This window comes from Mustelus asterias, chromosome 2, assembly GCF_964213995.1.
Source record: "Mustelus asterias chromosome 2, sMusAst1.hap1.1, whole genome shotgun sequence".
NCBI classification, from domain to species: Eukaryota; Metazoa; Chordata; class Chondrichthyes; order Carcharhiniformes; family Triakidae; genus Mustelus; species Mustelus asterias.
The window spans coordinates 154,312,888-154,338,946 of NC_135802.1; the positions used below are offsets into that span (position 1 = coordinate 154,312,888).

General features: G+C 47.4%; 1 protein-coding gene across 1 annotated transcript in view; it reads right to left on the reverse strand.

Moving 5' to 3' along the window:
- slc22a23b (solute carrier family 22 member 23b) overlaps positions 1–26,059 on the reverse strand; it is a 95,535-nt gene that overhangs the window by 31,552 nt on the left and 37,924 nt on the right. Inside the window, exons 4-6 of the mRNA XM_078198995.1 lie at positions 6,472–6,640; positions 1,216–1,343; positions 519–621 (exon numbers count right to left, since the gene is read on the reverse strand). Coding sequence (XP_078055121.1) covers positions 519–621; positions 1,216–1,343; positions 6,472–6,640 — 400 coding nt within the window. The remainder of the gene's footprint in view (positions 1–518; positions 622–1,215; positions 1,344–6,471; positions 6,641–26,059) is intronic.

Sequence of the window (26,059 nt, forward strand, 5' to 3'; positions counted from 1 at the left end):
AGAAACATAGAAGATAGGAGCAGGAGGCGGCCATTTGGCCCTTCGAGCCTGCTCCACCATTCATCGCGATCATGGCTGACCGTCCAACTCAATAGCCTATTGAGTTGGACGGTCCCCCATAACCTTTGATCCCATTCGCCCCAAGTGCTATATCCAGCCACCTCTTGAATACATTCAATGTTTTGGCATCAATTACTTCCTGTAGTAATGAATTGTTATCCCTGCGGAAAATCAGTGCAAGGCGAGGGCACCGGAGAGTCACCAGTTTGCCAAAACGCATCAACAAGAATCAAGCATCAACAATGGTCTGTTGCCCAAGATGGCAAACTGCACCGAGTGTTTATGTGGCGGCGGGGGGGGGGGGGGGGTCAAGTGGCTGGGAGAGATGTCCAGGCTGGAAAATTAGTGCGGAAAGAAAACTAATTGGTTTTCAAAGCATCATCTCACTGAGTTTGCAAAATACAGGACGGGAAAGATCAACCCGTTTATCAACACTTCTAAAGAAGATGCATACTTACGAATTCACACAAAGTACTAAGACGTGCTTCCATAGGATCCTCGTATAAAGCAGTTTCAGGATGAATGTTTTTTTGGGCCTTATTATTGGCTCTTTATCAAATTCTAAAAAAGTGAAAAAAATATATAAATGACTAGTTCAATCATCTTGCTTTCCTGAAGAGGTCACGTCTACAACTAAATTGGAATTTCTCTCATTTGGGACAGCACAGAGGCACAGTGGTTAGCACTGCTGCCTCACAGGTTTGATTCCCAGCTTGGGTCTCTGTCTGTGCGGAGTTTGCACGTTCGCCCGTGTCTGCGTGGGTTTCCTCCCACAGTCTGAAAGACTGGCTGGTTAGGTCCATTGGCCGTGCTAAATTCGCTCTCAGTGTACCTGAACAGGCACCAGAGTGTGGCGACTAGGGGATTTTCACAGTAACTTCATTGCAGTGTTAATGTAAGCCTACTTGTGACACTAATAAATAAACTTAAACTTCACTTTTGTGATGCCCAAAGATCTTTGGAGGAAACTGCTTCACTTTTACGGTTCTTCCTTTAAATATTGACGCAGTTCTGGGGACCTCCCTGGCAACTCGGCCTGAACCAGATCTGTTTGTAGACTTGATGTCCTATTTGACATCGAGACGACCCTCCTGCTTGGCCATCTCTGACCCACGACAGCATCTCGTTTCCCAACAGTACATCACACCAGCTCACCTGGGAGAAATTCTCTGATGTTGTCTTCCACTTCTATTTTATTATTGCGTAGAAAATCCAGGAATAATTCCTTGGCAGCTTGGAGTTGGTGTGTGGCTATCAGCCACCTGAGTGATTCTGGGAAAATACTAGAGGGGAAAAAAGAAATGTTCATTCAATTAGAAAAATACAGTAATCCACACTGTAAATTCCCCATACACAAGGTTTAAATGTTTCTCTACATTGGGTCGTTAAGCAATAATAAATCACCAGCAGCTTCAGGGACTGAATTTTAAGATAGTTATGGCTTTTTGTATATTTAAAAATACTTAAGACATCCTGTGAAGGATTCATAATTTTGCAAAGATCATGACGACAAGATTTCGACACAATTTCAATTTGAACTTGCACCAATGTCAACAGGGGCGGCAGCACAGTGGTTAGCACTGCTGCCTCACAGCGCCAGGGACCCGGGTTCAAATTCTGGCTTGGGTCGCTGTGTGGAGTTTGTACGTTCTCCCCACGTGTCTGCGTGGGTTTCCTCCGGGTGTTCCGGTTTCCTCCCACAGTTAAAAAATGTGTGGGTTAGGTTGATTGAGGGGCAATTTAGCATGGCCAGTGTTAGGGGGATGAGTAGGGTAAATATGTAGGGTTACGGGGATAGGGCCTGGGTGGGATTGTTGTAGATGAAGGCTAGATAGGCCGAGAGGCCTCCTTCAGCACTGTAGGGATTCTGTGGCAGAGTAATCTGATGGCAAATGTAATCGTAAGCATCACAGGTCCTGCAATGCCAGTTCTCTTCATTGGTTTGTGGGCCAGGTGGGCTCAATAATACCCTTCCACTCCCCACAGTGAAATCTTGGGGCATCTCTCCTAACCCCCCCAGGCATCAACCCACCTTCCCAAATCCCACCCGCCACCGGATCATAAGAGTCAAAACCACTACAGCAGAGAGTTCATGGCAGCTCTCTGGTAGAGAAATCCAGTCAGTATAATTACCTCACTCTATCCCTCTGAGTGCCTGCAAGTTTCATTTCCATCAAACACCCATTCAATGTCCTTTTGAAATCATTCTCTCTGCTTCCACCACTCTCCTAGGCACGAGGTCATTACCACTCACTACATAAAGTCCGCTTTCACATCCTTCTTGTGTTTCTTGTCCATAACCTTAAATCCATGCCCTTTCATATTTCTGCCATAGCTAATCCTCCAATTATGCATCATCCCACTTTTCCAGCCCCAACTCTGCAGATAATGGCTGGAATTCTCTGGCCATTCATGCGGGTAGGATTCGCTGGCTCCCCACCGACGGTGCACCCCCGGTGCCGTGCGGTGGCTTCAATGAGAATTCTCACCAGTGGCAGTGGGACCAGAAGGCATTCCGTCAAGAAAAACTTTGAGGGGAGGCCTGAGAAACTCGCCCAATGACCGCAGCCAAGTGTGTTGAAGACTCAAGTCCAACGTTCAAACAAGGCCCCGGAGTTACAATCTCTCTGGGTGCTAACGGCTCGCAGGGTTTGAACTTGTCACAAGCCCAGCACGGAGTTAAAATCTGGGCCACAGATCTTTCACTTCATCCGTGGAAAGCTGCAGATGCACTCATCCCACTGCGTGCCCGTTACTGGGGAGCTAACAGCTTCCCCAGCCTTTCTTTTTGCACTCAATAGCTGCATTTGTATTCACCAGACTAAAAAATCCTGCAAATTGGCACTACCTAAAGAATAGTCATGCTCTCATTCCACAGCACTCGGCTCTCAGGCAACAAGAGAATAAAATGGAACAGGGTTTGCACTGTTGATGAGTGACCAACACTGTTACTCGTTGTTTTGTTGTGGTCAGAGATCGTGATTGGGATAATCAGCCTGCAAATGTTATAGCCTCACCTCCAAAATGCACTGAGCGCCACTTCCCAGAAATTCTGCTCACAGAGACTCGGGTGTAATCAACTGCCAACATTAAACACCTAGACTCTGATGTGGAGATGCCAGCATTGGTCTGGGGTGGGCACAGTAAGAAGTCTCAACACCAGGCGAGTCTTCTCACATAAGGAGCAGTGCTTCAAAAGACATGATTCCAAATAAACCTTTTGGATTTTAACCTGGTGTTGTGAGACTTCTTACTGCACCTAGACTCTGACAGATACTTAGAAATAGCAGTTGTGAGCCAGGATAACACTCAACAAGGTCTGCCTTCAAGAGAGAAAGGAAAGAAAATGAAAATAAAAACTCCAGCAGGGTCTCAAACAGCGACACAGCGAGACACAAATGTCAGATTAATACGGCAACACAGTCGCTTTGCACTAACATCCTCATGGCAACTTAACGGCTGTGGGCGGGATTCTCTGGCCACCCTCACCCCAAAACCGGAGAATACCGCCCGAGGTTCAATGGACCTCTGCACGGTCGGCCAACCCCAGCCCCCCCCCCCCAAACCCCAGCCCCCCCCCCCCCAAACCCCAGCCCCCCCCCCCCCAAACCCCAGCCCCCCCCCCCAAACCCCAGCCCCCCCCCCCCCCCCCAAACCCCAGCCCCTCCCCCCCCCCCAAACCCCAGCCCCTCCCCCCCCCCCCCCCAACCCCGGGCCCCGCTATGATTCCCATGGCTGGCAGCAAGGGAGAATGCCCCCCCATGTTTCGGGGGCTTCCGCTTTGTCCTGGAGAAAAGGACACTGCAGTTCAGCAAACACTAGCGCTAAGAATCACCTCACAGAACTGACTCCAGAGACATTTTAAATTTAAAGCAGGTCAAACACAATTTTTCAATTTTAATTTACCCAATTAAGTTTACTTTTTTTCTTTTATTCATTCATGGGACTTGGACGTCACTGGCTGGGCCAGAATTTATTGCCCATTCCTAGTTGTCCTTGAAACGGAGTGGTTTGCTAGGCCAGAGGGCAGTTGAGAGTCAACCACATTGCTGTGGCTCTGGAGTCACATGTAGGCCAGACCCGGTAAGGACAGCAGATTTCCTTCCCTAAAAAGGACATTAGTGAACCAGGTGGGTTTTTCTGACATTTGACAACGGTTTCATGGCCATCAGTAGATTAATTCCAGATATTTTTTATTGAATTCAAATTCCACCATCTGCCGTGACGGGATTCGAACCCGGGTCCCCAGAACATGAGCTGAGTTGCTGGATTAATAGTCTAGTGATAATACCACTAGGCCATCGCCTCCCCTGTGGACAATTAGTTCAGCTGGTCGAGTCCAGTGCAGGCAAATTTCACCGGAGTTGGCAAATACCTGGTGTAATATCATTCACTCCCTGATACCATTGCAACACTCCCAGGCCTATTAGCCTCACCCAAATAAGGTGCAGGGTACAGCCTTTAATGCAAAGGATATCCGCCCTTCAGCAAGGCCAGATTGCAATTAGTTGAGACCTGTTCAAACTGCAAACAACAAGTCCAGTGTCGAAAGAATTCTACATCTCTTTACCGAATTGAGTTGAGGACCTTATATAAGCAATAAAAAAATTAATCCAATTTGGGCGGGCGCAGTTATGTTTTGCCCTGGCAGAATTGTTTAAAGAAAAAGATACTGCAGTTCAGGAAATGTCAGCGTGAAGTTGGAGCAGAATAAACAATCTTTATAATCGCAGCAAGGGCATGGTGCTCAGGGGAACTGTGTGCATGAAATGGGGCTGCAATAATCGTGGCCTGATTATCCCAATCCCATCCGTGACCGCAACAAACCGACAAAAATAGCTTGCATTTATGTGGTGCCTTTAGTGCGGTAAAATGCCCCAAGGTGCTTTACAGGAACACTATTCGATGTAGCTTGGAGTCCAGTTTTGTCTAAGTGCAGATTGCTAAGGATGAAGGTTTTCAGGAGTATTTTAGAGAATGAAGGATAGAATTGCAGAGTTTGTTCAAATACCAATTGGTGCAGCAATTAGAACCAGGGATGCTCACAAAGCCAGAATTGGGGGAGCACAAAGATTGTAGGGAAGCTTAGAGTCCGAGCAATACAGCACAGAACAGGCCCTTCTGCCCAACTGGTCCATGTCAACCATGGTGCCCTCCCAGTTAGTCTCCTATTGCCTGCATTTGGCCCATGTCCCTCTAATCCTTCCCCATCCATGTACCTATCCAGCTTTGACAAAGGGTCATCTGGACTTGAAACGTCAGCTCTTTTCTCTCCTTACAGATGCTGCCAGACCTGCAGAGATTTTCCAGCGTTTTCTCTCTTTGGGTATTTATCCACTTGCAAGATTGGAGGAGACTAGAGAGTGATGAAGTGGGTTGCGGTCTTGAGAGTTTTGAAAACAAGGGGGAGAATTGTAAAGCTGAGGCATTGGGCAACGGGGAGCTAATGCAAGTCAGCAAGAACAGGAGGGATGGATAAATGGGATGGTGCAGGTTAGGGTTCCAACAGTAGACCTTTGGATGAGTTTAAGTTTACAAAGGGTGATAGATGGTGCTTTATTCCAGAAAGCTAGTTGGTAAAGGTTAGAACTGGGGCCAATCTTTTGAAAAAGATTTACAGAGCTACATATTACAAACATGCGCCTCCTAAACCAAACCACTTGTCTATTAATAGGGGAACAAATGAATGCTCGTTGCTGGTGTACAATCAATATACGGGATGGCCAGATGACATTGGAACATGGGTGAGAATTTCAGTTGAAGATGAACAGAGGCAGGATAGAGTAGAGTTGGGCAATGTTACAGAATAGGTGGATTTGCTGATGGAACATACATGGAACAGGAAGATTGTCTCAATGTCAAATAGGACACCAAGTTTACAAACAAACCTGGTTCAGACCCAGTTGCCAGCGAGGTCCCCAGAAAGGCGTTAATATTTAAAAGGAGGAATCGTAATAGGTGAAGCAGTTTCCCCCAAAGATCTTTGGGCATCACAAAAGTGAAAACCAGTCAGCGAATATTAATGAAGTTTATTTATTAGTGTGACAAGTAGGCTTACATCAACACTGCAATGAAGTTACTGTGAAAATCCCCTGGTCGCCACACTCCGGGTACACCGAGGGAGAATTTAGCATGGTCAATCCAGCTAACCAACACATCTTTCGGACTGTGGGACGAAACCGGAGCACCTGGGAGGAAACCCACACAGACACGGGGAGAATGTGCACAGACAGGTGACCCAAGGCTGGAATTGAACCCAGATCCCTGAGGGGCAGCAGTGCTAACCACTGTGCCACCCTTGAAGTGATGATCTTTACAAATGGCGGAGGCTCCAAACCAGATCATTTAAATGCAAATTAGTCGATCAGACATTAAAGCTTGCACATTTTTTGTAAAACGCGGCATACTTACCACCAGTACGGGATCATGAAAATAAATGGGCAAATGATGATGGCTTGCAAAATCTGCCAATCCCGACAAAGGGCAGCAAGACCTGGCATGAGCAGCTGACCTCCCATTGCAATGAAATTTGCAACCATGGTTACCATGAATCTGTGGCGAGGCAGAGAAATCTCAATACCTGTCAGAGAAAGGAAACTGGGATTAGCTGGGACAATTCACCTTCACACTGGGCGCAGGCCATTAAGTGATCGCTTACCAAAATCAATACTATGCAAGTCACAATCGTCACCAATGATTTACCACGATTAAATAAAATTGAATTCCAGTTTTGTTATGTGGGGTTCCAGCATTTTTATTGACGTTTTAGGATAGGAATGCAGCAATTCCACCCATTTACAAGTAGAGTCACTGGTTGGCAGCAACTCAAATCAGCGATTGTTAGATCCTGTGTTCAGATTCTGGAAGTCCATCTACTTTGCCAGTGAAAATCACAAGTCAGTAGCCACATCTCAAAAGCATTTTTCCTCACCTGACCACTCAAGTTCCAAGGGAAATGGAAACTTTGACTTAGAATATACATGAGGGTTACTTCCAACTATGAAGGGCAGTGTTTCAAAAGTAAGTTTGGCAGTAATGGCAGCTTAATGCTTCTTAAATAAATACGGGACAAAAATCAAACACTTTGTCCAATCTTGGTCGCCTTCAGATTAACAACTGGATCAAGTTTAACATACTGGAAATTGAAAACAGAGGGGAAGCAGAATTTTAAACATTCCCTTGGATTTCTGCTCAGAGGTTTGAGAGAAACATAGAAAAACTACAGCACAAAACAGGCCCTTTGGCCCCACAAGTTGTGTCGAACATATCCCTTCCTTTTAGGCCTACCTATAACCCTCCATCCTATTAATAGAAACATAGAAAAATATAGCCGGATGAAGAAAACTCAGATCAGGTTTAGTGATAGTAGAGTTAAGATTCAAAGTCTATTTAGATTCCGCTGTACTGGGTCCAACGAAATGCTGATTAAACATTAGTCCATTGTCATATGACTGCTGCATTTGGTTTTAGAAAGCTCATCACCACTTTCACTTGCCTGCAACATATTTTAACCCCTTCCTGAAGTCTCCTTCTGCTTTTAAAGGTCTCGGTCTCCACACGCAGATTGGTTTTGGGAGGTTGAGGAAGCTGGCAGGTTTGAGATGAGGCCTAAATGAGTGAAGAAGCCACACGAGGCTGGATAGTGCCCATTTGGAGTTGGGGGGCAGGAGAAGAAATCAATATACAATTGCTTTTTTAAAAAAAAACCAAAAGTGGTACAATTTTGGTATTCCCTGAAGTTTCTACAACTGACTCAAACTAAAAAAGGCATTTATTCGAACACTGGATTCCGCTATGCATCAGGTCATTTTCCATCGCAATTCTCCAACACTGGAATTGAATCATCGCCACTATCCAACCACAATTGACTATAGTCCCACGAGGACTGTAGCCATCTCAGTTCACTGTAATTCCGTGAGCTGCAGCAACTCCTTCCTCATCTAAGGTGGAAGTCAGAGCCTTCTTCCCAAAGTCGAAGGATCAATTACTTGGGGGCATAGGTTGAAAGTGAAGGGGGGAGGTTTTAAAGGAGATGCAAGGAGCAAGTTTTTCCACACAGAGGGTGGTGAATTCGCAGCTGGAGGAGATGGTGGAAGCAGATTCTATAACAACATTCAAGAGGTATCTGGATAGATACATGGATAGGCAGGGAAGGGCGACATATGGACCACGTAGAGGCAAGAAAATATTAGATTAGAGAGGCATCTGTGTCAGCACAGACTTGGTGGGCTGAAGGGCCTGTGCTGTACTGCTCTTTGTTCTAAAATAGGCAGCTACAAGTGTGTTCTAGGAATATACACGAATATCCACTGTAAGGGGAGGTGATGGCCTAGTGGTATTATCACTCTACTATTAATCCAGAAGCTCAGCTAATGTTCTGGGGACCCGGGTTCGAATCCCGCCACGGCAGAAGGTGGAATTTAAATTCAATAAAATAATATCTGGAATTAAGAATCTACTGATGACCATGAAACCATTGTCGATTGTTGGAAAACCCCATCTGGTTCAGCAACGTCCTGTGGGGAAGGAAATCTGCCGTCCTTACCCGGTCTGGCCTACATTGATTCCAGAGCCACAGCAATGTGGTTGATTCTCAACTACCCTCCGAAATGGCCAAGCGAGACACTCAGTTCAAGGGTAACTAGGGATGGGCAATAAATGCCGGGCCAGCCAGTGGCGCCTATGAGAACCTTGTCTGATGTTGTCTGCCCATCCAGTCCTTCTCCAACTGGACCTATTCTTTCCTGACCCTTCACCTTTTGTCACCAACACCAGACTCTCACTCCGCCTCGGTGATCGCACCCCCTCGATTTGCGCTTCTTTCCCTCAGCTAAAAATCCATAAGAGGCCAAGACTCCAATCTTCCTGCAGACAAATTCATTGGCTCTTTGCCCTGTCAAGTTGACTGCAAGATCACTCTGCTTGATGCAGAGTGTTTCCACATCAGGCTATAACTATTTGTCTCTCTCTCTCTCTACACTAACTCACAGTCGCTCCCTTTCATTATTTTACTTCCCAAAATCGCAAAAAGTTGTTGGTCTACTCAAGTTTCACAACTGAAGCAGAAAGAATCTTGCCCCGTGTGTTGGGGGATTAGCAGGGCTTACGGGGATAGGGCCCGGGTGGGGATGCTGTCGGTGCAGGCTTGATGGGCTAAATGGCCTCCTTCAGCACTGTAGAGAATCTATGATTCTAAGAATATAGACAGTTTTTTAAAGTTTAATCACAAGTTAGGCTTACATTAACACTGCAATGAAGTTACTGTGAAAATCCCCCAGTCGCCATACTCCGGCAACGGTTCGGGTACACTCGAGGGAGAATTTAGCATGGCCAATGCACCCTAACCAGCACATCTTTGACTATGGGAGGAAACCGGAGCTCCTGGAGGAAACCCACGCAGACACGGGGAGAACGTGCAAACTCCGCACAGACAGTGACCCAAACGGGAATCGAACCCGGGTCCCTGGTGCTGTGAGGCAGCAGTGCTAACCACTGTGCAACACATGGGAATTAAGTTGGGTAGTCCCTGAAAAATAGGTGGGGGAAATCACAATGCATGATTAACCCTTGCCTGTTCAATGTTCTGCAGTCAGCACACTAGTTGTGTGCTACTGCCTGATTATTTGAATAATCAGCAAGGGGCCAAAAATAAGATGCTCGCCCCAGTTAAAGCTATCCTCAGGTGAACCTGTGGCTGGAACAACGCTGGCAGGAAGTGAATCTGACCTAAGGAACAGTAAGTAGCCCAATAGAGGAAACATTGGGCTCCAAGCATCTCAGATGCTGCACAGCAGGCCTTGGTGGGTGGAGGAGACACGTCTTATTGTCACAATGGGTAGAAGGCCCCAGAAGTATGTACTCCGAAGGCAGTGGGAACAAATAGTCAGAGTGCGCCAGAATTAAAGCCCCAAAGAATCTGGATTCAGCCAGGGTGGCACAGTGGTTAGCACTGCTGCTTCACAGCTCCAGGGTCCCGGGTTCGATTCCCGGCTCGGGTCACTGTCTGTGTGGAGTTTGCACATTCTCCTCGTGTCTGTGTGGGTTTCCTCCGGGTGCTCCGGTTTCCTCCCACAGTCCAAAGATGTGCGGGTTAGGTTGATTGGCCACGTTAAAAAAAAAAAATTGCCCCTTAGAATCCTAAAATGCGTAGGTTAGAGGGATTAGCGGGTAAATATGTGGAGGTAGGACCTGGGTGGGATTGTGGTCGGTGCAGACTCGATGGGCCGAATGGCCTCCTTCTGCACGTAGGGTTTCTATGATTTCTATGAAAGTGCTCCCGTATCCTCCCACAGTCCAAAAGATGTATTGGTTAGATGCATTGGCCGTGCTAAATTCTCCCTCAGTGTACCCAAACAAGTGCCAGAGTGTGGCAACGAGGGGATTTTCACAGTAACTTCATTGCAGCGTTAATGTAAGCCTACTTGTGACACTAATAAAGAAACTTTGAGTGACAAATCCAGTGTTGAATGTCAGTAAACACATCTTCAAATGCCATATCTGACCAACTCTGCCACAGACCTCAGACATGGCCTGATTCACCACACCACCATTTCGCACTTAGAGCCGACAGCCCACATTCACCGCTTCACCCTCACACATTCGGCAGCGTAACAAACCTCACATACCATCAGCTATTCATCCCTCACAACCAAATCAGCCCCTCAGACGGCACAACACTCACTGACACGTCTCTCAATCGCAATGTACAAAATGTACAGAACCGGAGGCAGCAGCAGCTGACCGGAATGCACAGCAAACTGCAGGATAAAGGCATCGTGACTGCCGCCAGAATGCCAGGCACTGACCTGCCTGCCCTTCTGCCAATGATTACACAGCAGCAGCGGGTATCGGTTCCAGTATTGAGCAGAGCTGACTTGCCATGGCTGCACCATGGGAAGGCCGCAACTCAACTGAATCCTCCACATACAACTCTGACAAGAGGGAATAAAATGTAGCTATACAGTTAGTTCTCAGAATTAGGTCATAAAATCCCTACAGTGCAGAAGGAGGCCACTCGGCCCATCGAGTCTGCACCGGCCACAATTCCACCCAGGCCCCATCCCCGTAATCCCATGTATTTACCCTGCTAATTCGCCTGACACTAAGGGGCAATTTAACATGGCCAATCAACCTAACCCACACATCTTTGGACTGTGGGAGGAAACCCACGCAGACACAGGGAGAATGCGCAAACCCCACACAGACAGCGAGCCGAGGCCGGATTTGAACCCGGGTCCCTGGTGCTGTGATGCAGCAGTGCTAACCGCTGTGCCACCCTTTGCAGGTCCAACTGTAAACTGTTGTAAATGTGTCATGGGTGGCACAGTGGTTAGCACTGCTGCCCCAGTGCCAGAAATCCTGGTTCAATTCCTGGCGTTAGATGACTGTATGTGGAGTTTGCACGTTTTCCCTGTGTCTGCGTGGGTTTCCTCCCACACTCCAAAGATGAGTGGGTTAGGTGGATTGGCTATGCTAAATTGCCCCTCTGTCGGGGAGATTAGCAGGGTCAATGTGGGTTTACAGGAATAGGGCCTGGGTGGGATTGTGGTCAGTGCAGACTCGATGGCCTCCTCCTGCACTGTAGGGATTCTATGATTCTATCTCCAGCAGCAATGGAGAAGGAGCCAGATGTGTAAGTGTTCATGGTCACGGTTATCCTCACAGCCACTGGTAACACAACCCTGCTCAGAGATTCACCTCCAGCAGTTCAGTGAGTCTCTCCCTCATCGGGCAGAATTTAATCCAGATGGTGGGGTTCTCATCCATTGGCCAGAGTTCCAGCAATAGCCCCACATTGACTATCAGGCAATTAACTGGCCAGCAGCAGGCCTTACCTGAGATTTAGGACCCCAGGGACAGAAACCCCGCCTCCCGAGAGCCGCCATCCAATCGGAGGCAAGCAGTGGCAGCTGCCAGTAATGTACTGGCCAAGGGTCCAGGATTGCTGAGGGATCCAGGGTCATGGGTGGGTGAGTGAGAGAGGGGGATACCTGGCAGGGGAGTCGAGGAGGGGAGGTTGAGGAGGCGGGGGGCAAAGAGAACTGAAAAAGAGGGCAGGAAGGGGTGACACTCAACACACCACCACCTTCTCGATGCCAGGCCCCTCAAATTGGGTATTGACCAAGGGATCCCAGCTGGGAGCCACAAGTAAACCCAAGCGGGTTTGCTCCTTAGGTTTCCCGGGCGATGACTTTTCCAGCATACCAGTAGTGGCAGAATAACACTGATGGAGCTATTAATTGCCCACTTAGTATCTGGGTGAGAAGGCCAATCATGGACCTTCCCACCCCAGACTTATTTGGGTAGAGGTGGGAAGTTGAAGGAGTCTCCATCCCATCCCCACTTCCAGGAGAATGAGGGGGGCCCTGGGGAGTTGCATTATATTCGACCACTGTTCCTCGAAGATTCCAGCAGGAGAATTGATCCCTGAAGATCTGAGACAGATATAGCCAGCTGTTGAGAGCCCTTCTTGCCCTCCTCCTCCCTCTTCCAGCAGCTCATCTTGCTCGCTGCGTTTTCAATTTGAATGCCTACTAATGCACCCATGTCTGGGAGCAACTGGTTTGTGCAAAAGCCTTGACGTCAGCACCACCACTTCCTGTCGCCTTCTGCAACTTGAAGCGAGTAAAGAAAGCCCAAGAATCTTGCAGAATTATAGCAATGGGCGCAAGACAGTAACTGGCGACTAAGCTACAAGTAGTTGCCAGTCCCTTTAATACCACCCGTGGCAGGACAAGTGTTCAGCTGTACAGGGTTAACATGGCAATAGTTGGAGTGCTGAGCCCCAAAATGGCATAGTTGGCATCAAATAAACATTGCACGCTGACAGACAACCAAAATCTGCTTTGCATTGCTTCCGGCAATGGTTCAATGTACAACAGCTCCCTCACACATGGCATCTGGCAAAACACACCCACAAATGTGTGCATGTACTGCGGACGCCATGTTGGAGAAGGGCACTTCCCACACCACAATGGCTGCTTAATGAATCCAATTTCTCATTTCTTTTCCCCTCAGGAGGCAACATGTCCGTTTTGTGGAAAAAGTGGTCTTTCCCATTTTTGTTCCAAAAATGGCAACAAGTTCACAGAAACCCCGTCCCCATTTTCTCCGTGTGGAGCAGGCCCCGCCTCTGTCCAACAGTCAAGGTCAGTTATGTGTTGACACAAGTTAAAAGTAAGGGGTGGGAGGTTTAGGGGGGAATTTGAGGAAAAACTTTTTTTTAAACCCAGAGGGTGATGACGGTCTGGAATGTGCTGCCTGGGAGGGAGGAGGCAGGCAGGATGCCTCACATCCTTTAAAAAGTACCTGAGTGAGCACTTGGCACGTCATAACATTCAAGGCTGTGGACCAAGTGCTGGCAAGTGGGATTAGGTGGGCAGGTCAGGACCTTTCATGTGTCATGGAATCTCTACAGTGTAGAAGGAGGCCATTCAGCCCATTGAGTCTGCAACGAGCACAATCTCACCCAGGCCCTATCCCCCTAACCCCACGTATTTACCCTTGCTAATCCCCTGACACTACAGGGCAATTTAGCATGGCCAATCCACCTAACCTGCACGTCTTTGGACTGTGGGAGGAAACCAGAGCACCCGGAGGAAACCTACGCAGACACGGGGAGAATGTGCAAACTCCACACAGACAGTGACCCAAGGCCGGAATTGAACCCGGGCTCCTGGCGCTGTGAGGCAGCAGTGCTAACCACTGAGCCACCGTGCTGCTCATGGTGTCACTGCAGATTCGATGGGCTGAAGGGCCTCTTCTGTGCTGTAATTAGGAAATCAGTAGAGTGAGAGAGTGTACAGCCACATTCACTTTTGGTGCGTCAACACAAGGCACCATGACACAGCAGCACCTATTATTATTTAACTTCAATATAGTGGCTTAAAGACAAGAATCAAAGCTTAGAGAGATAAGAGGTGGGAATGATCGTTATCTCAATTCCTCAGAGGGGCGCACTTCATAGAACATAACAGCGCAGAACAGGCCCTTCGGCCCACGATGTTGCACCGACCAGTTAAAAAAAAAACTGTGACCCTCCAACCTAAACCAATTTCTTTTCGTCCATGAACCTATCTACGGATCTCTTAAACGCCCCCAAACTAGGCGCATTTACTACTGATGCTGGCAGGGCATTCCAATCCCTCACCACCCTCTGGGTAAAGAACCTACCCCTGACATCCGTTCTATAACTACCCCCCCTCAATTTAAAGCCATGCCCCCTCGTGCTGGATTTCTCCATCAGAGGAAAAAGTCTATCACTATCCACCCTATCTAAACCTCTAATCATCTTATATGTTTCAATAAGATCCCCTCTTAGCCGCCGCCTTTCCAGCGAAAACAATCCCAAATCCCTCAGCCTCTCCTCATAGGATCTCCCCTCCATACCAGGCAACATCCTGGTAAACCTCCTCTGCACCCTCTCCAAAGCCTCCACATCTTTCCTGTAATGTGGGGACCAGAACTGCACACAGTACTCCAAGTGCGGCCGCACCAGAGTTGTGTACAGTTGCAACATAACGCTACGACTCCTAAATTCAATCCCCCTACCAATAAACGCCAAGACACCATATGCCTTCTTAACAACCTTATCTACTTGATTCCCAACTTTCAGGGATCTATGCACACATACACCTAGATCCCTCTGCTCCTCCACACTATTCAAAGTCCTCCCGTTAGCCCTATACTCAACACATCTGTTATTCCTACCAAAGTGAATTACCTCACACTTCTCCGCATTAAACTCCATCCGCCACCTCTCGGCCCAACTTTGCAACCTGTCTAAGTCTTCCTGCAAACTACGACACCCTTCCTCACTGTCTACCACACCACCGACTTTGGTGTCATCAGCAAATTTGCTAATCCACCCAACTATACCCTCATCCAGATCATTAATAAATATTACAAACAGCAGTGGCCCCAAAACAGATCCCTGAGGTACACCACTTGTAACCGCACTCCATGATGAATATTTACTATCAACCACCACCCTCTGTTTCCTATCCGCTAGCCAATTCCTGATCCAATTTCCTAGATCACCCCCAATCCCATACATCTGCATTTTCTGCAGAAGCCTACCATGGTGAACCTTATCAAACGCCTTACTAAAATCCATATATACCACGTCCACTGCCTTGCCCCCATCCACCTCCTTGGTCACTTTCTCAAAAAACTCAATAAGGTTAGTAAGGCACGACCTACCTGCCACAAAACCATGCTGACTATCACCTATCAATTCATTACTCTCCAAATAACTATAAATCCTATCCCTTATAATTTTTTCCAACATCTTGCCGACAACAGAAGTGAGACTCACCGGTCTATAATTCCCGGGGAAGTCTCTGTTCCCCTTCTTAAACAATGGGACAACATTCGCTAACCTCCAATCTTCTGGTACTATACCAGAGGCCAACGACGACCTGAAGATCAGAGCCAGAGGCTCTGCAATCACTTCTCTTGCCTCCCAGAGAATCCTTGGATAAATCCCATCCGGACCAGGGGATTTATCTATTTTCAGACCCTCCAGAATATCCTGCACATCCTCCTTATCAACTGTAATACTGTCTATTCTACTCCCTTGCAACCCAGTGTCCTCCTCAGCTATATTCATGTCCCCTTGCGTGAACACCGAAGAGAAATATTGGTTCAATGCTTCACCAATCTCCTCCGGTTCCACACATAACTTCCCTCTGCCATCTATAACTGGCCCTAAACTTGCCCTAACCAACCTTCTGTTCTTGACATACCTATAGAACGCCTTAGGATTCACTTTAACCCTATCCGCCAAAGTCTTCTCATGTCCCCTTTTAGCCCTTCTAAGCTCGCTCTTCAACTCCCTCTTAGCCAATCTAAAGCTTTCTAGTGCACTACCCGAGTGCTCACGTCTCATCCGAACATAAGCCTCCTTTTTCTTTTTAACCAACAAAGAAACTTTTTTGGTGCACCACGGTTCCCTAGCCCTACCAATTCCTCCTTGCCTGACAGGGACATACCTATCACAGACTCGCAGTAGCTGCTCCTTGAAAAAACTCCACATGTCGGACGTTCCCAGTCCCTGTAATCTCCTAGTCCAACCTATGTTTCCTAATTCTCTCCTAATAGCCTCATAATTACCCTTCCCCCAGCTAAAACCACTGGCCCGAGGTTCATGCCTATCCCTTTCCATCACTAAGGTGAACGTAACCGAATTGTGGTCACTATCACCAAAATGCACACCAACTTCCAAGTCTAGCACCTGGTCTGGCTCATTTCCCAGCACCAGATCCAATATAGCCTCACCTCTAGTTGGCCTGTCTACATACTGAGTCAAAAAACCTTCCTGCACGCTTTGAACAAAAACTGACCCCTCTAACGAGCTAGAGCTATAACAATTCCAGTCAATATTAGTCAAGTTAAAATCCCCCATAACAATTGCCCTATTACTTTCACTCCTAAGCAGGATTGACTCCGCAATCCTTTCCTCAACCTCTCTAGAACTTTTAGGAGGTCTATAAAAGACTCCCAACAGGGTGACCTCTCCTCTCCTATTTCTAATCTCCGCCCATACTACCTCAACAGATAAGTCCTCATCAAACCTCCTCTCTGACACTGTGATACAATCTCTGACCAATAATGCTACCCCTCCCCCTCTTCTACCTCCTTCCCTACTTCGACTAAAACATTTGAACCCCGGGACCTGCAGAGGTTGTGTCCGACAACTTTGCTCTTAAAAAAAAGTAATATTTCCCAATTCATCTTTTTTCACCCCTCACTCTCGACACAAAACTGTTTTCCTGTGGTCCGAAATGCAAAATCTGTCCTTAGCACCAACTGTAAACAATCTGGAAATGCAGATCCCCTGCCTTACATAAACATTTATCAATAAAGTTATCCTAACTTGAAAACCAGCCTCCCATCCGTTGACTCTGTCTACACTTCCTGCTGCCTCGGCAAAGCAGCCAGCATAATTAAGGACCCCACGCACCCCGGACATTCTCTCTTCCGTCGGGAAAAAGGTACAAAAGTCTGAGGTCACGTACCAACCGACTCAAGAACAGCTTCTTCCCTGCTGCTGTCAGACTGTTGAATGGACTTACCTTGCATTAAGTTGATCTTTCTTTACACCCTAGCTATGACTGTATCACTACATTCTGCACACTCTCATTTCCTTCTCTATGAACAGTATGCTTTGTCTGTATAGCGCGCAAGAAACAATACTTTTCACTGTACACTAATACATGTGACAATAATAAATCAAATCAAAGTGCTATTTTCAATCTTCACCTCTGCCTCGTCAGCCAGAACAGCGTTTCAGACATTCAGCTGGCACGCTGTGTGTGATTTGGTAATTGCTTGAATTTTACTCCCCACAGTCAAGGTGCCCTTTAGGGAGAGCGAGTTGGAAAACCTCCTTTCAAATAGAATCTGGAGGATTCCGAGCAGACACGATGCAGGGAAAGTGAATGCTCAAAAGACAATAGGAAATAAAATCCAATCTTTTTTGAAAAACAGGCTCAATGCTGCGGCCCCAGTCCTCCATAACAGAGCCCCTCGCCCCAAACCCGGCCCCCTCGCCCCAAACCCCCTGAACTTTCCTCTACTGCAACCCAGTCAGATGCTCCCCATCTACTTAAAGTTAATTGGTGCCCCGTGGAATACAAATTCAATCCAAGGGGGTTCGGCACTCTGAAGAACGAAGCCAGGAGGGAATTTCAGACACATAGGACTAAGGTTCCCATCGCTGGGTAAAAGGAAACAAGAGGCAGGGTGGTGTCTGGGACCCAGACTTGCCCATGAGGTTTGGAGGGTGGGGGGAGATGATTCGCTCTTTGGGCTTTTCTTGGAGCCGAGCCCTTCATTGGGACAGCGAGGAGTACCCGTCCAATAAGGTCAGTGGCTGGCCTCTCAAAGCTGGAGGGCCAACCGTGAGCCTTCAAGGAGCAGCAACAGCAGGCCTTGATAGAAATTATAGAATCCCTACAGTGCAGGTGGTGGCCATTTGGCCCATCGAGTCTGCACCAATAACAATCCCACCCAGGCTCTATCCCCGTAACCCAACATATTTACCCCACTAATCCTGGAACACTGAGGGGCAATTTAGCACGGCCAATGCATCTAACCAGCATGCCTTTCGGACTGTGGGAGGAAACCGGGGCACCCAGAGGAAACCCATGCCGACACGGGGAGAGGACGCAGACTCAAAACAGATGGTGACCCAAGCCGAGAATCGAACCCAGGTCCCTAGGGCTGTGAGGCGGAAGTGCTAACCACTGTGCCACCCAGGTGAGTGAGTGCGAAGGTGCTTCAAAACCCGGATCAAGGTTTTCTTTAAAAGTTTAATTTTTAAAAACAGATACAACAGCTAGGTCACCACTGTAGGGGAGTGCTGGGAATGCCTTTCCAAGGCAGCTGGTGGCTACACCCGCACGAAAGCAAGCAGGGAGGGCCTGTAAGCCTGCTCGGAGTAATGCCCCTCCTAACCGGCCATTGGATGTCCCCCCACCAAACAATTAAACTGCAGCTATCCCCACTCCCCATTGGTTCTGGAAGCTGGGAGACCAACTGGAAAATTCTAGTAGCTTCCTTTGATTGCCATTCAAAAGGTCCTTTCTAGAGCCTAATCTGTTACCCGCCTTGGGCAGAAGGTAGCCCTGCCAATCCTAAACCCACCCTTCACCAAAACAGCTGGCACTGGGGAACCAGCTCACCGGCCGGGTCCTACTGTGCTCCGGTTTCCTCCCACAGTCCGAAAGGCGTGCTGGTTAGGTGCATCGGCCATACTAAATTGCCCCAGTGTCCCGGGATTAGTGGGGTGAGTGTGGGGTTACGGGGGATAGGGCCCAGGTGGGATTGTGGTCGGTGCAGACTCGATGGGCCGAATGGCCTCCTTCAGCGCTGTAGGGATTCCATGATTTCTATCAAGGCCTGCTGCTGCTCCTTGAAGGCCCAGCTGCCTCATTCCCCACCCTCTGTGGGTCTAAAATTCAGCCGCTGCTATTGTTCCAGGTCTCCTGGCCTGTTGGCACGGTTGTAACACACAACACTAAAGTATGTGGGACACAAATTGGGCTTTTGTACCCAAAGCCTTTAAGACACTCACAGGAGTTAACAAGCACAACAGGAACCCACAACTCATTCCCTGGTATTAAACAGTCACCCACAATTTAAGTTTATTTTATTTATTGTCACAAGTAGGCTTACATTAATACTGCAATGAAGTTACTGTGAAAATCCCCTAGTCGGGTGACTGTTCGGGTACACGGAGGGAGAATTTAGCATGGCCAATCCACCTAACCAGCACATCTTTCAGACTGTGGGAGGAAACCGGAGCACCCGGAGGAAACCCACGCAGACATGGGGAGAACATGCAGACCCCACACAGACAGTGACCCAAGCCGGGAATTGAACTCTGGTCCCTGGCACTGAGGCAGCAGTGCCAACCACTGTGCCATCCTCACTTGGTAAGGCACACTGGTGCGCATGGGAACTATATCTGCAGCCACAGCACACAGATTAGAAACTCAGACGATTACAATGTTAAAAAGGTCCAAAAATACTTGTCAAATCAGCCTGCAATATTTTTGTTGGTCTTTATCTTGTGCCGGATTATTGCATGTTGTTGATATGAACCTGCAGCCTGCAATGCATCCAATTTCAATAACATTACTTAAAAGCTGCCAATTAGTTCAGGTGACGATGGTGCCTTTCCAGACAGATTCCTTTGCATCCTCAAACTAATTGAGGAATTTTTAGTCACTTGTCAAGTACACTCTATAGAAGGGCAGCACAGTGGCACATTGGTTCGCACTGCTGCCTCTCAGCTCCAGGGGCCCGGTTCAATTCTGACCTTGAGTCACTGTCTAAGCAGAGTCTGCACATTCTCCCTGTGTCTGCGTGGGTTTCCTCCGGGTGAGTTTCCTCCCACACTCCAAAGATGTGCGGGTTAGGTGGATTGGCCGTGCTAAATTGCCCCGTAGTGTCAAGGGATTAGCAGGGTAAATGAGGGTTATGTGAATAGTGCCTGGGTGGGATAGTGGTCGGTACAGACTCGATGGGCCAAATGGCTTCCTCCTGTACTGTAGGGATTCTATAATTGGAATTCAAAAGCAAATACCATCCTGGACTGATTCACGTGGACCTCTCGCAGTTAATGCGTTGGTGGCATTGCAGCAGAGGCCAGGTTGTGCAAACCACGACCGTTGAGTGGGGAGCAGGGGTGCCAACACTCCCGGATTGATCTGGAGTCTCCCAGGAATTGAAGCTCAAGCTCCAGGATGCTGCTGTGTGGGACCCTGAAGAAATTGTTTTTTTGTCATTTTCTTCATACTTGGAGAAATGTTCAAAAATATTGAAAATGGCAAAAGAAAAGCGGATAGTCAAGCGTTATTCAATTAAGTGACGAGTCTTTTTAACCTTCCAATTGGCACAGGAAGGCAATGTGTCACAAGGACAGATGCATAGGCTGACGAATGGCAGTAGTTTGAGGCCAAGTCTTGTGTTGAAACCTCCAGGAATACACTTAGTCACAGTTGGCAACTCTAGTGAGGAGAGAACAACAGAAAGCAGAAAATCCGACTGGCTTTTCCTTTCCCGAGCCGAGGGACAAAGATTCACTTGTATCCTCCCTACATCCAAGATTTGCTAACTGTGTGAACTACAGGGTCAAACTCAGCAACATCTTGCTTGGAATTTTATTTATATATTTATTCACAGGATGAGTGCATCACTGGCAAGGCCATCATTTATTGCCTATCCCTTATTGCCTTCAACGAGATGGTGGTGGGCCCCCTTCTTGAACCAAGCCAGTGGCTCGTTAGACCATTTCAGAAAGTCTGTAGAATCCCTACACTGTAGGAGGCCTTTCGGCCCATCAATTCTGCACCGACCACAATCCCACCCAGATCCCTATTCCCATAACCCCACACATTTATCCCACTAATCCTACTGACGTTAGGGTCAATTTAACATGGCCAATCAACCTAGTTGAGACACAATGACATTGCTGCGGGATCTGGAATCACATACGCCAACCTGGGTTAAGGATAGCAAAATATCCTTCTCTAAAGCACATCAATGAACCAGGTGGGTTTTTGCAACAGTCGGGCACTCCTGGCTATTTATTTAATTTTAAAAATCCCAGCTTGCATGATGAGATTTAAACTCATGGGCGGAATCTTACCAAAGAATGACTGTCAGGATCTGACTGAAAACCGGTATTTTTCTCTCCAGATTCTATGACACATTGTCCAAAAATCCAGGGGGCGTGTTTCATGCTGTCATTGAGGGACTGCCCCCCTTCCCCCCTCCCCCAATGCTGGCATCTCTCCCACCCCAACCCTACAGTAGTCATTAGCATCTCCCACCACCTCTTCATTGAACAGCTCTCCCTCCCCAGTACAAATTTAAGACCCACTCCCCCTTCAGGAGGCTTCCATTCGGGGTCTGCCTCAGCATTGGTTGGCACAGTGCCAACCTGTGTCAGGGGGCAGTGCCAGGCCATGTCCCTCTCTTCCCAGGAGGATACACTCAGTTTTGTGACCCCGGGGAAATCCCCATGACAGGTTCACATCTGGTGAAACCTGTTGTAAGCCATGCCAACGTGAACAGAAATCTAGTGAAGGGGGAAGATCTGGCAAGGGGAGGGATGGGGGTGGCGGGGGGGGGGGGGGGGGGGGGGGGGGGGAGAGAGGGGGTTTAATAATTTAAAAAATTTAAAAGGATGCAAATCAGGTTCTCACTCATTATGAGCATAAACCGGATTAGCCCAACAACATAACCAGCTGGTTACACTAGCTTATCATTAATGGTTCAACATTGGGCGGCATGGTGGCACAGTGGTTAACACCGCTGCCTCACAGCGCCAGGGACCCAGGTTCGATTCCGGCCTTGGGTGACTGTGTGGGGAATTTGCACGTTCTCCCCATGGGTTTCCTTCCAGTCTTAAAGATGTGCTGGTTAGGTTGATTGGTCATGGTAAATTCAATGATTACATCACCCAAGATGGTGCATTTGCTAGTTTAACCATCAGTGGAGGCTTTGTGGTTTTGCACTGCATTCTGTAAACAGTTGTCTCCACAGCTGTTAACACACTCCATTTCATTTTATCCAGGCTCAGTCAAAAACGAAAGGCCAGATTCTGCAGAGAGCTCCTTATCCTGTTGTTGACTCATTGTGAGCACAGTGAATTCACAGGAATCACCGACATTACTCAAAATTAACAAGTGGGGACTGTATTCAGTGGGCGTGTAGGCCTGTGCTAACCTGGGATGAGCAGGCACATCAAGCCTTTTACAAACTGATCTTTAACGCAATTCGTCCAAGTTCTCCACTTCTCTTGCACAGACCCATCATTAAAATGTACAAACATTGCTTTCCAAATGTGTGCACTCTGGAGTTGTTTATTTTTGTCACAACTGCAGTGAAGTTACTGTGAAAATCCCCCAGTTGCCACACTCCGGCGCCTGTTCGGGTACACGGAGGGAGAATTTAGCATGACCAATACATCTAACCAGCACATCGTTCGGACTGTGGGAGGAAACCGGAGCACCCAGAGGAAACCCATGGAGACACGGGGAGAAGGTGCAGACTTCACACAGTGACCCAAGCCAGGAATTGAACCCGGGTCGCTGGCGCTGAGAGGCAGCAGTGCTAACCACTGAGCCACCATGCCGCCCCAGTGATAGCCAGTATTCCTGAGAAGTCTAGTATAATCATAAAAGATAAACAAAATGAGTTTGCACATGGGAGATTAAGTTTGAGAAGTGGGCATCACAGGGTATGGTGGAGGCTACAGAACATACGTGCAATGGGATCTTAATAGGGTGGGTGGTCAGGGTCATTTATTCAAAAAAAGTAGTCAAATAAAGAATCAATCCATCGTCCACTCAGGGTAGAATATACACAGTTCCCACTGCTGCTTTAATAGAGCAAGCTGAGTGAATCATCACTTTGTTAGTGCTGTCAGCCACCTCATGTTGTCTTAGGATAAAGATGAATTAGTCTGTTGGCCCCCAGAGGAAACCACCCCCAGACCAACAACACAATTGCCTCCGACAGAGACACAAACACGCTGAGAATTCACAAGTAATTCGCTGGATTAGTATTGCCAAGGCACCGATTTCACAGCCAAAACAAGCCATACAAGAATCTTTTACATGTGAACCACATGCAGTGCAAGGCTGAGCTGGGAGTATTCCTTATTATTGCAACACTCAAGTCCCCTCTTAGCCGATATTTCAGTTATGTGTAATCAGACGGAGTTTGATAATTCCCTGGCCGCTAAATACAGAATCCTTAAGTGTCTATTGGCAATGCTTCACTAATTAAAGTACGTTGCCTTGAGGGAGATTAGAAAACACCCGTATTTGCAAGCAAAAATAGACAAATGTAATTTATATACTGGCAATTAGAAGCCAAATTTAAAACACAATAATTAAATATTTCAGTAATTATTCCATAACTACAAACGCTGTCAATTTCAATAAGATACAGGCACTGATGATCTGAATTGATCCTAAACTCCAGTATGTTTGTTCCGATTCACAAGCACCACTTTAACATGAATAAAATTATTTTTTAAAAAGCTAATTTAAACTGCAGCAACTCAGTAATTAAGCTCTTGGTCAGAAAAAAATATGGATAAATCCAAACATTATTCTGACCTTCCTCAGCTGTTAACAAATTAATGGTTTTCATGGCATTGGCAGAAAATTAGCTTAAAAATAAATGGAATATTACGTGGGGCAGCTGGGCGGGGGAAAGAGGGGAAAGGATATATAAACACTTGCAGAATCAAGTGTCTGTTCTCTTTAATGACTGTTCAAGTCATTCAAGCAGATTGTTAAGCGATAACAGACTCGTAATTATCTTTATGCAGCTGTGCGCAATCCACCCATTTGGAGATAGACTTGGAATTGAGCCAAGTTAGAAATCCTTCACAAAACTGGCTGTTACATTCTCAAGTGACCAGCAATCAAGGCCACAAATGTGGTTCCGGGTTTTTAAAAAAAATGTTCTGTCATCCTGTGTTGAAGGGACCTCACCTTCTCTCCTCGTCACATAGAATCATGCACTGACCATAATCCCACTCAGGCCCTATCCCTGTAACCCCACTTATTTACTCTGCTAATCCACCTAACACTAAGGGGCAATTGCACAATGCCAATCTAACCCGCACATAGATTCCTTACAGTGCAGAGGGAGGCCATTCGGCCCACTGAGTCAACACCGACCACAATCCCACACAGGCCCTATCCCCGTAACCTCACTTATTTACCCTGCTAATCCCCCTAACACTAAGGGGCAATTTAGCATGGTCGATCAACCTAACCCGCACATCTTTGGACAGTGGGAGGAAACCAGAGCACCCGGAGGAAACCCATGCAGACACGGAGAGAACATGCAAACTCCACACAGACCCGAGGCCGGGATTGAACCTGTGCCCTTGGCGTTGTGAGGCAGCAGCGCTAACCACTGTACCACCACTTGGGGAGGCAATGGCCTAGTGGCGTTATTGCTAGACTAATAATCCAGAAACTCAGCTCATGTTCTGGGGACCCGGGTTCAAATCCCACCATGGCAGATGGTGGAATTTGAATTCAATAAAAAATATCTGGAATTGAGAATCTACTGATAACCATGAAACCATTGTCAATTGTCAGAAAAACCCATCTGGTTCACTAATGTCCTTTAGGGAAGGAAATCTGCCATCCTTACCTGGTCTGGCCTACATGCGACTCCAGAGCCACAGCGATGTGGTTGACTCTCAACTGCCCTCGGGCAACTAGGGATGGGCAATAAATGCTGGCCAGCCAGTGATGCCCAAGTCCCACAAATTAATAAATAGCCATCTGCACAGCCTGCCAGTAAATCACCACTCAACGCTTTGGGTTTTGCGAAGCTTGGCTAACTTTTTACAAGTGTTCCCGCTCGCCAATGGTGGCAGGTCCGACAGGGGAGGATTCAAGCCGGCAAACCTAGCATGCGTCAGGAAGATAGGAACTAGTTGGGGATTGGCTGCTGCTCGGGGAGGGGGTTGTAATGTTTGTCCATTCAAGCAACACCATGTTCCAGTTCCAACAAATACTAAGTTAAATATGAGCAAGCAAGGGCGCACAGCCCAGTTTGGTTCTTCTCTCTAGATGATCTTAATGGTAGTCCCTCCCTTCCACAGTCCCTACAGTTCTCAGATTTCAAATGCGGGATTTGTTTTTGAATGAGCTGAGGATTATGTATTGCATCACTCGGAATTGACGTCTGTTCCAATATTCATTCCTTGTTCAACAATTCCTTGGTTTGACATCTACTAGTTTGTCTGACTGTCACAGTTTAGTTGGTGGTAACTAGAATCAGAATCCCTACAGTGTAGGAGGCCATTCAGCCCATCTAGCCTGCACCAACAACAAACCCACCCAAGCCCTATTCCCGTAACCCCCATGTATTTACCCTGCTAACCCCCATGACACTAAGGGGCAATTTAACATGGCCAATCAACTTAACCCGCACATCTTTGGACCGTGGGAGGAAACCGGAGCACCCGGAGGAAACCCATGCAGACACGAGGAGAATGTGCAAACTCCACACAGACAGACAGTCACCAGAGGTCGGAATGGAACCCGGTTCCCTGGCATTGTGAGGCAGCAGCGCTAACCACTGTGTCACTGCTCTAACTCTTCAACTCCATAAGCAGTTGGGGATTCTTTTCATTTGAACATTGTGGATTTATGAAGCAATGTCAGAAATATTTAAAATCGGGGAAGTACGTAAATGAGATCCCCACACAAAACAAAATTAAACGCAAGACATTTAGAATAGGAGAGCAGGAAAAACCTGTTGGGAGGCTGTGGAATTCACTTCTAGGATTAGTGACAGAGCCAGAAACTGTAGCAATATTCAGAATTAGACTGGGATAGGCAGCTGAAGGAAAAGGGAGTGGGGAGATATGCAATCAGGGTGAGTAAATGTGATTAGAACTATTTGTTTTTTTGAGGTGGATAAATATGAACGCACAGTGAATGGCCTC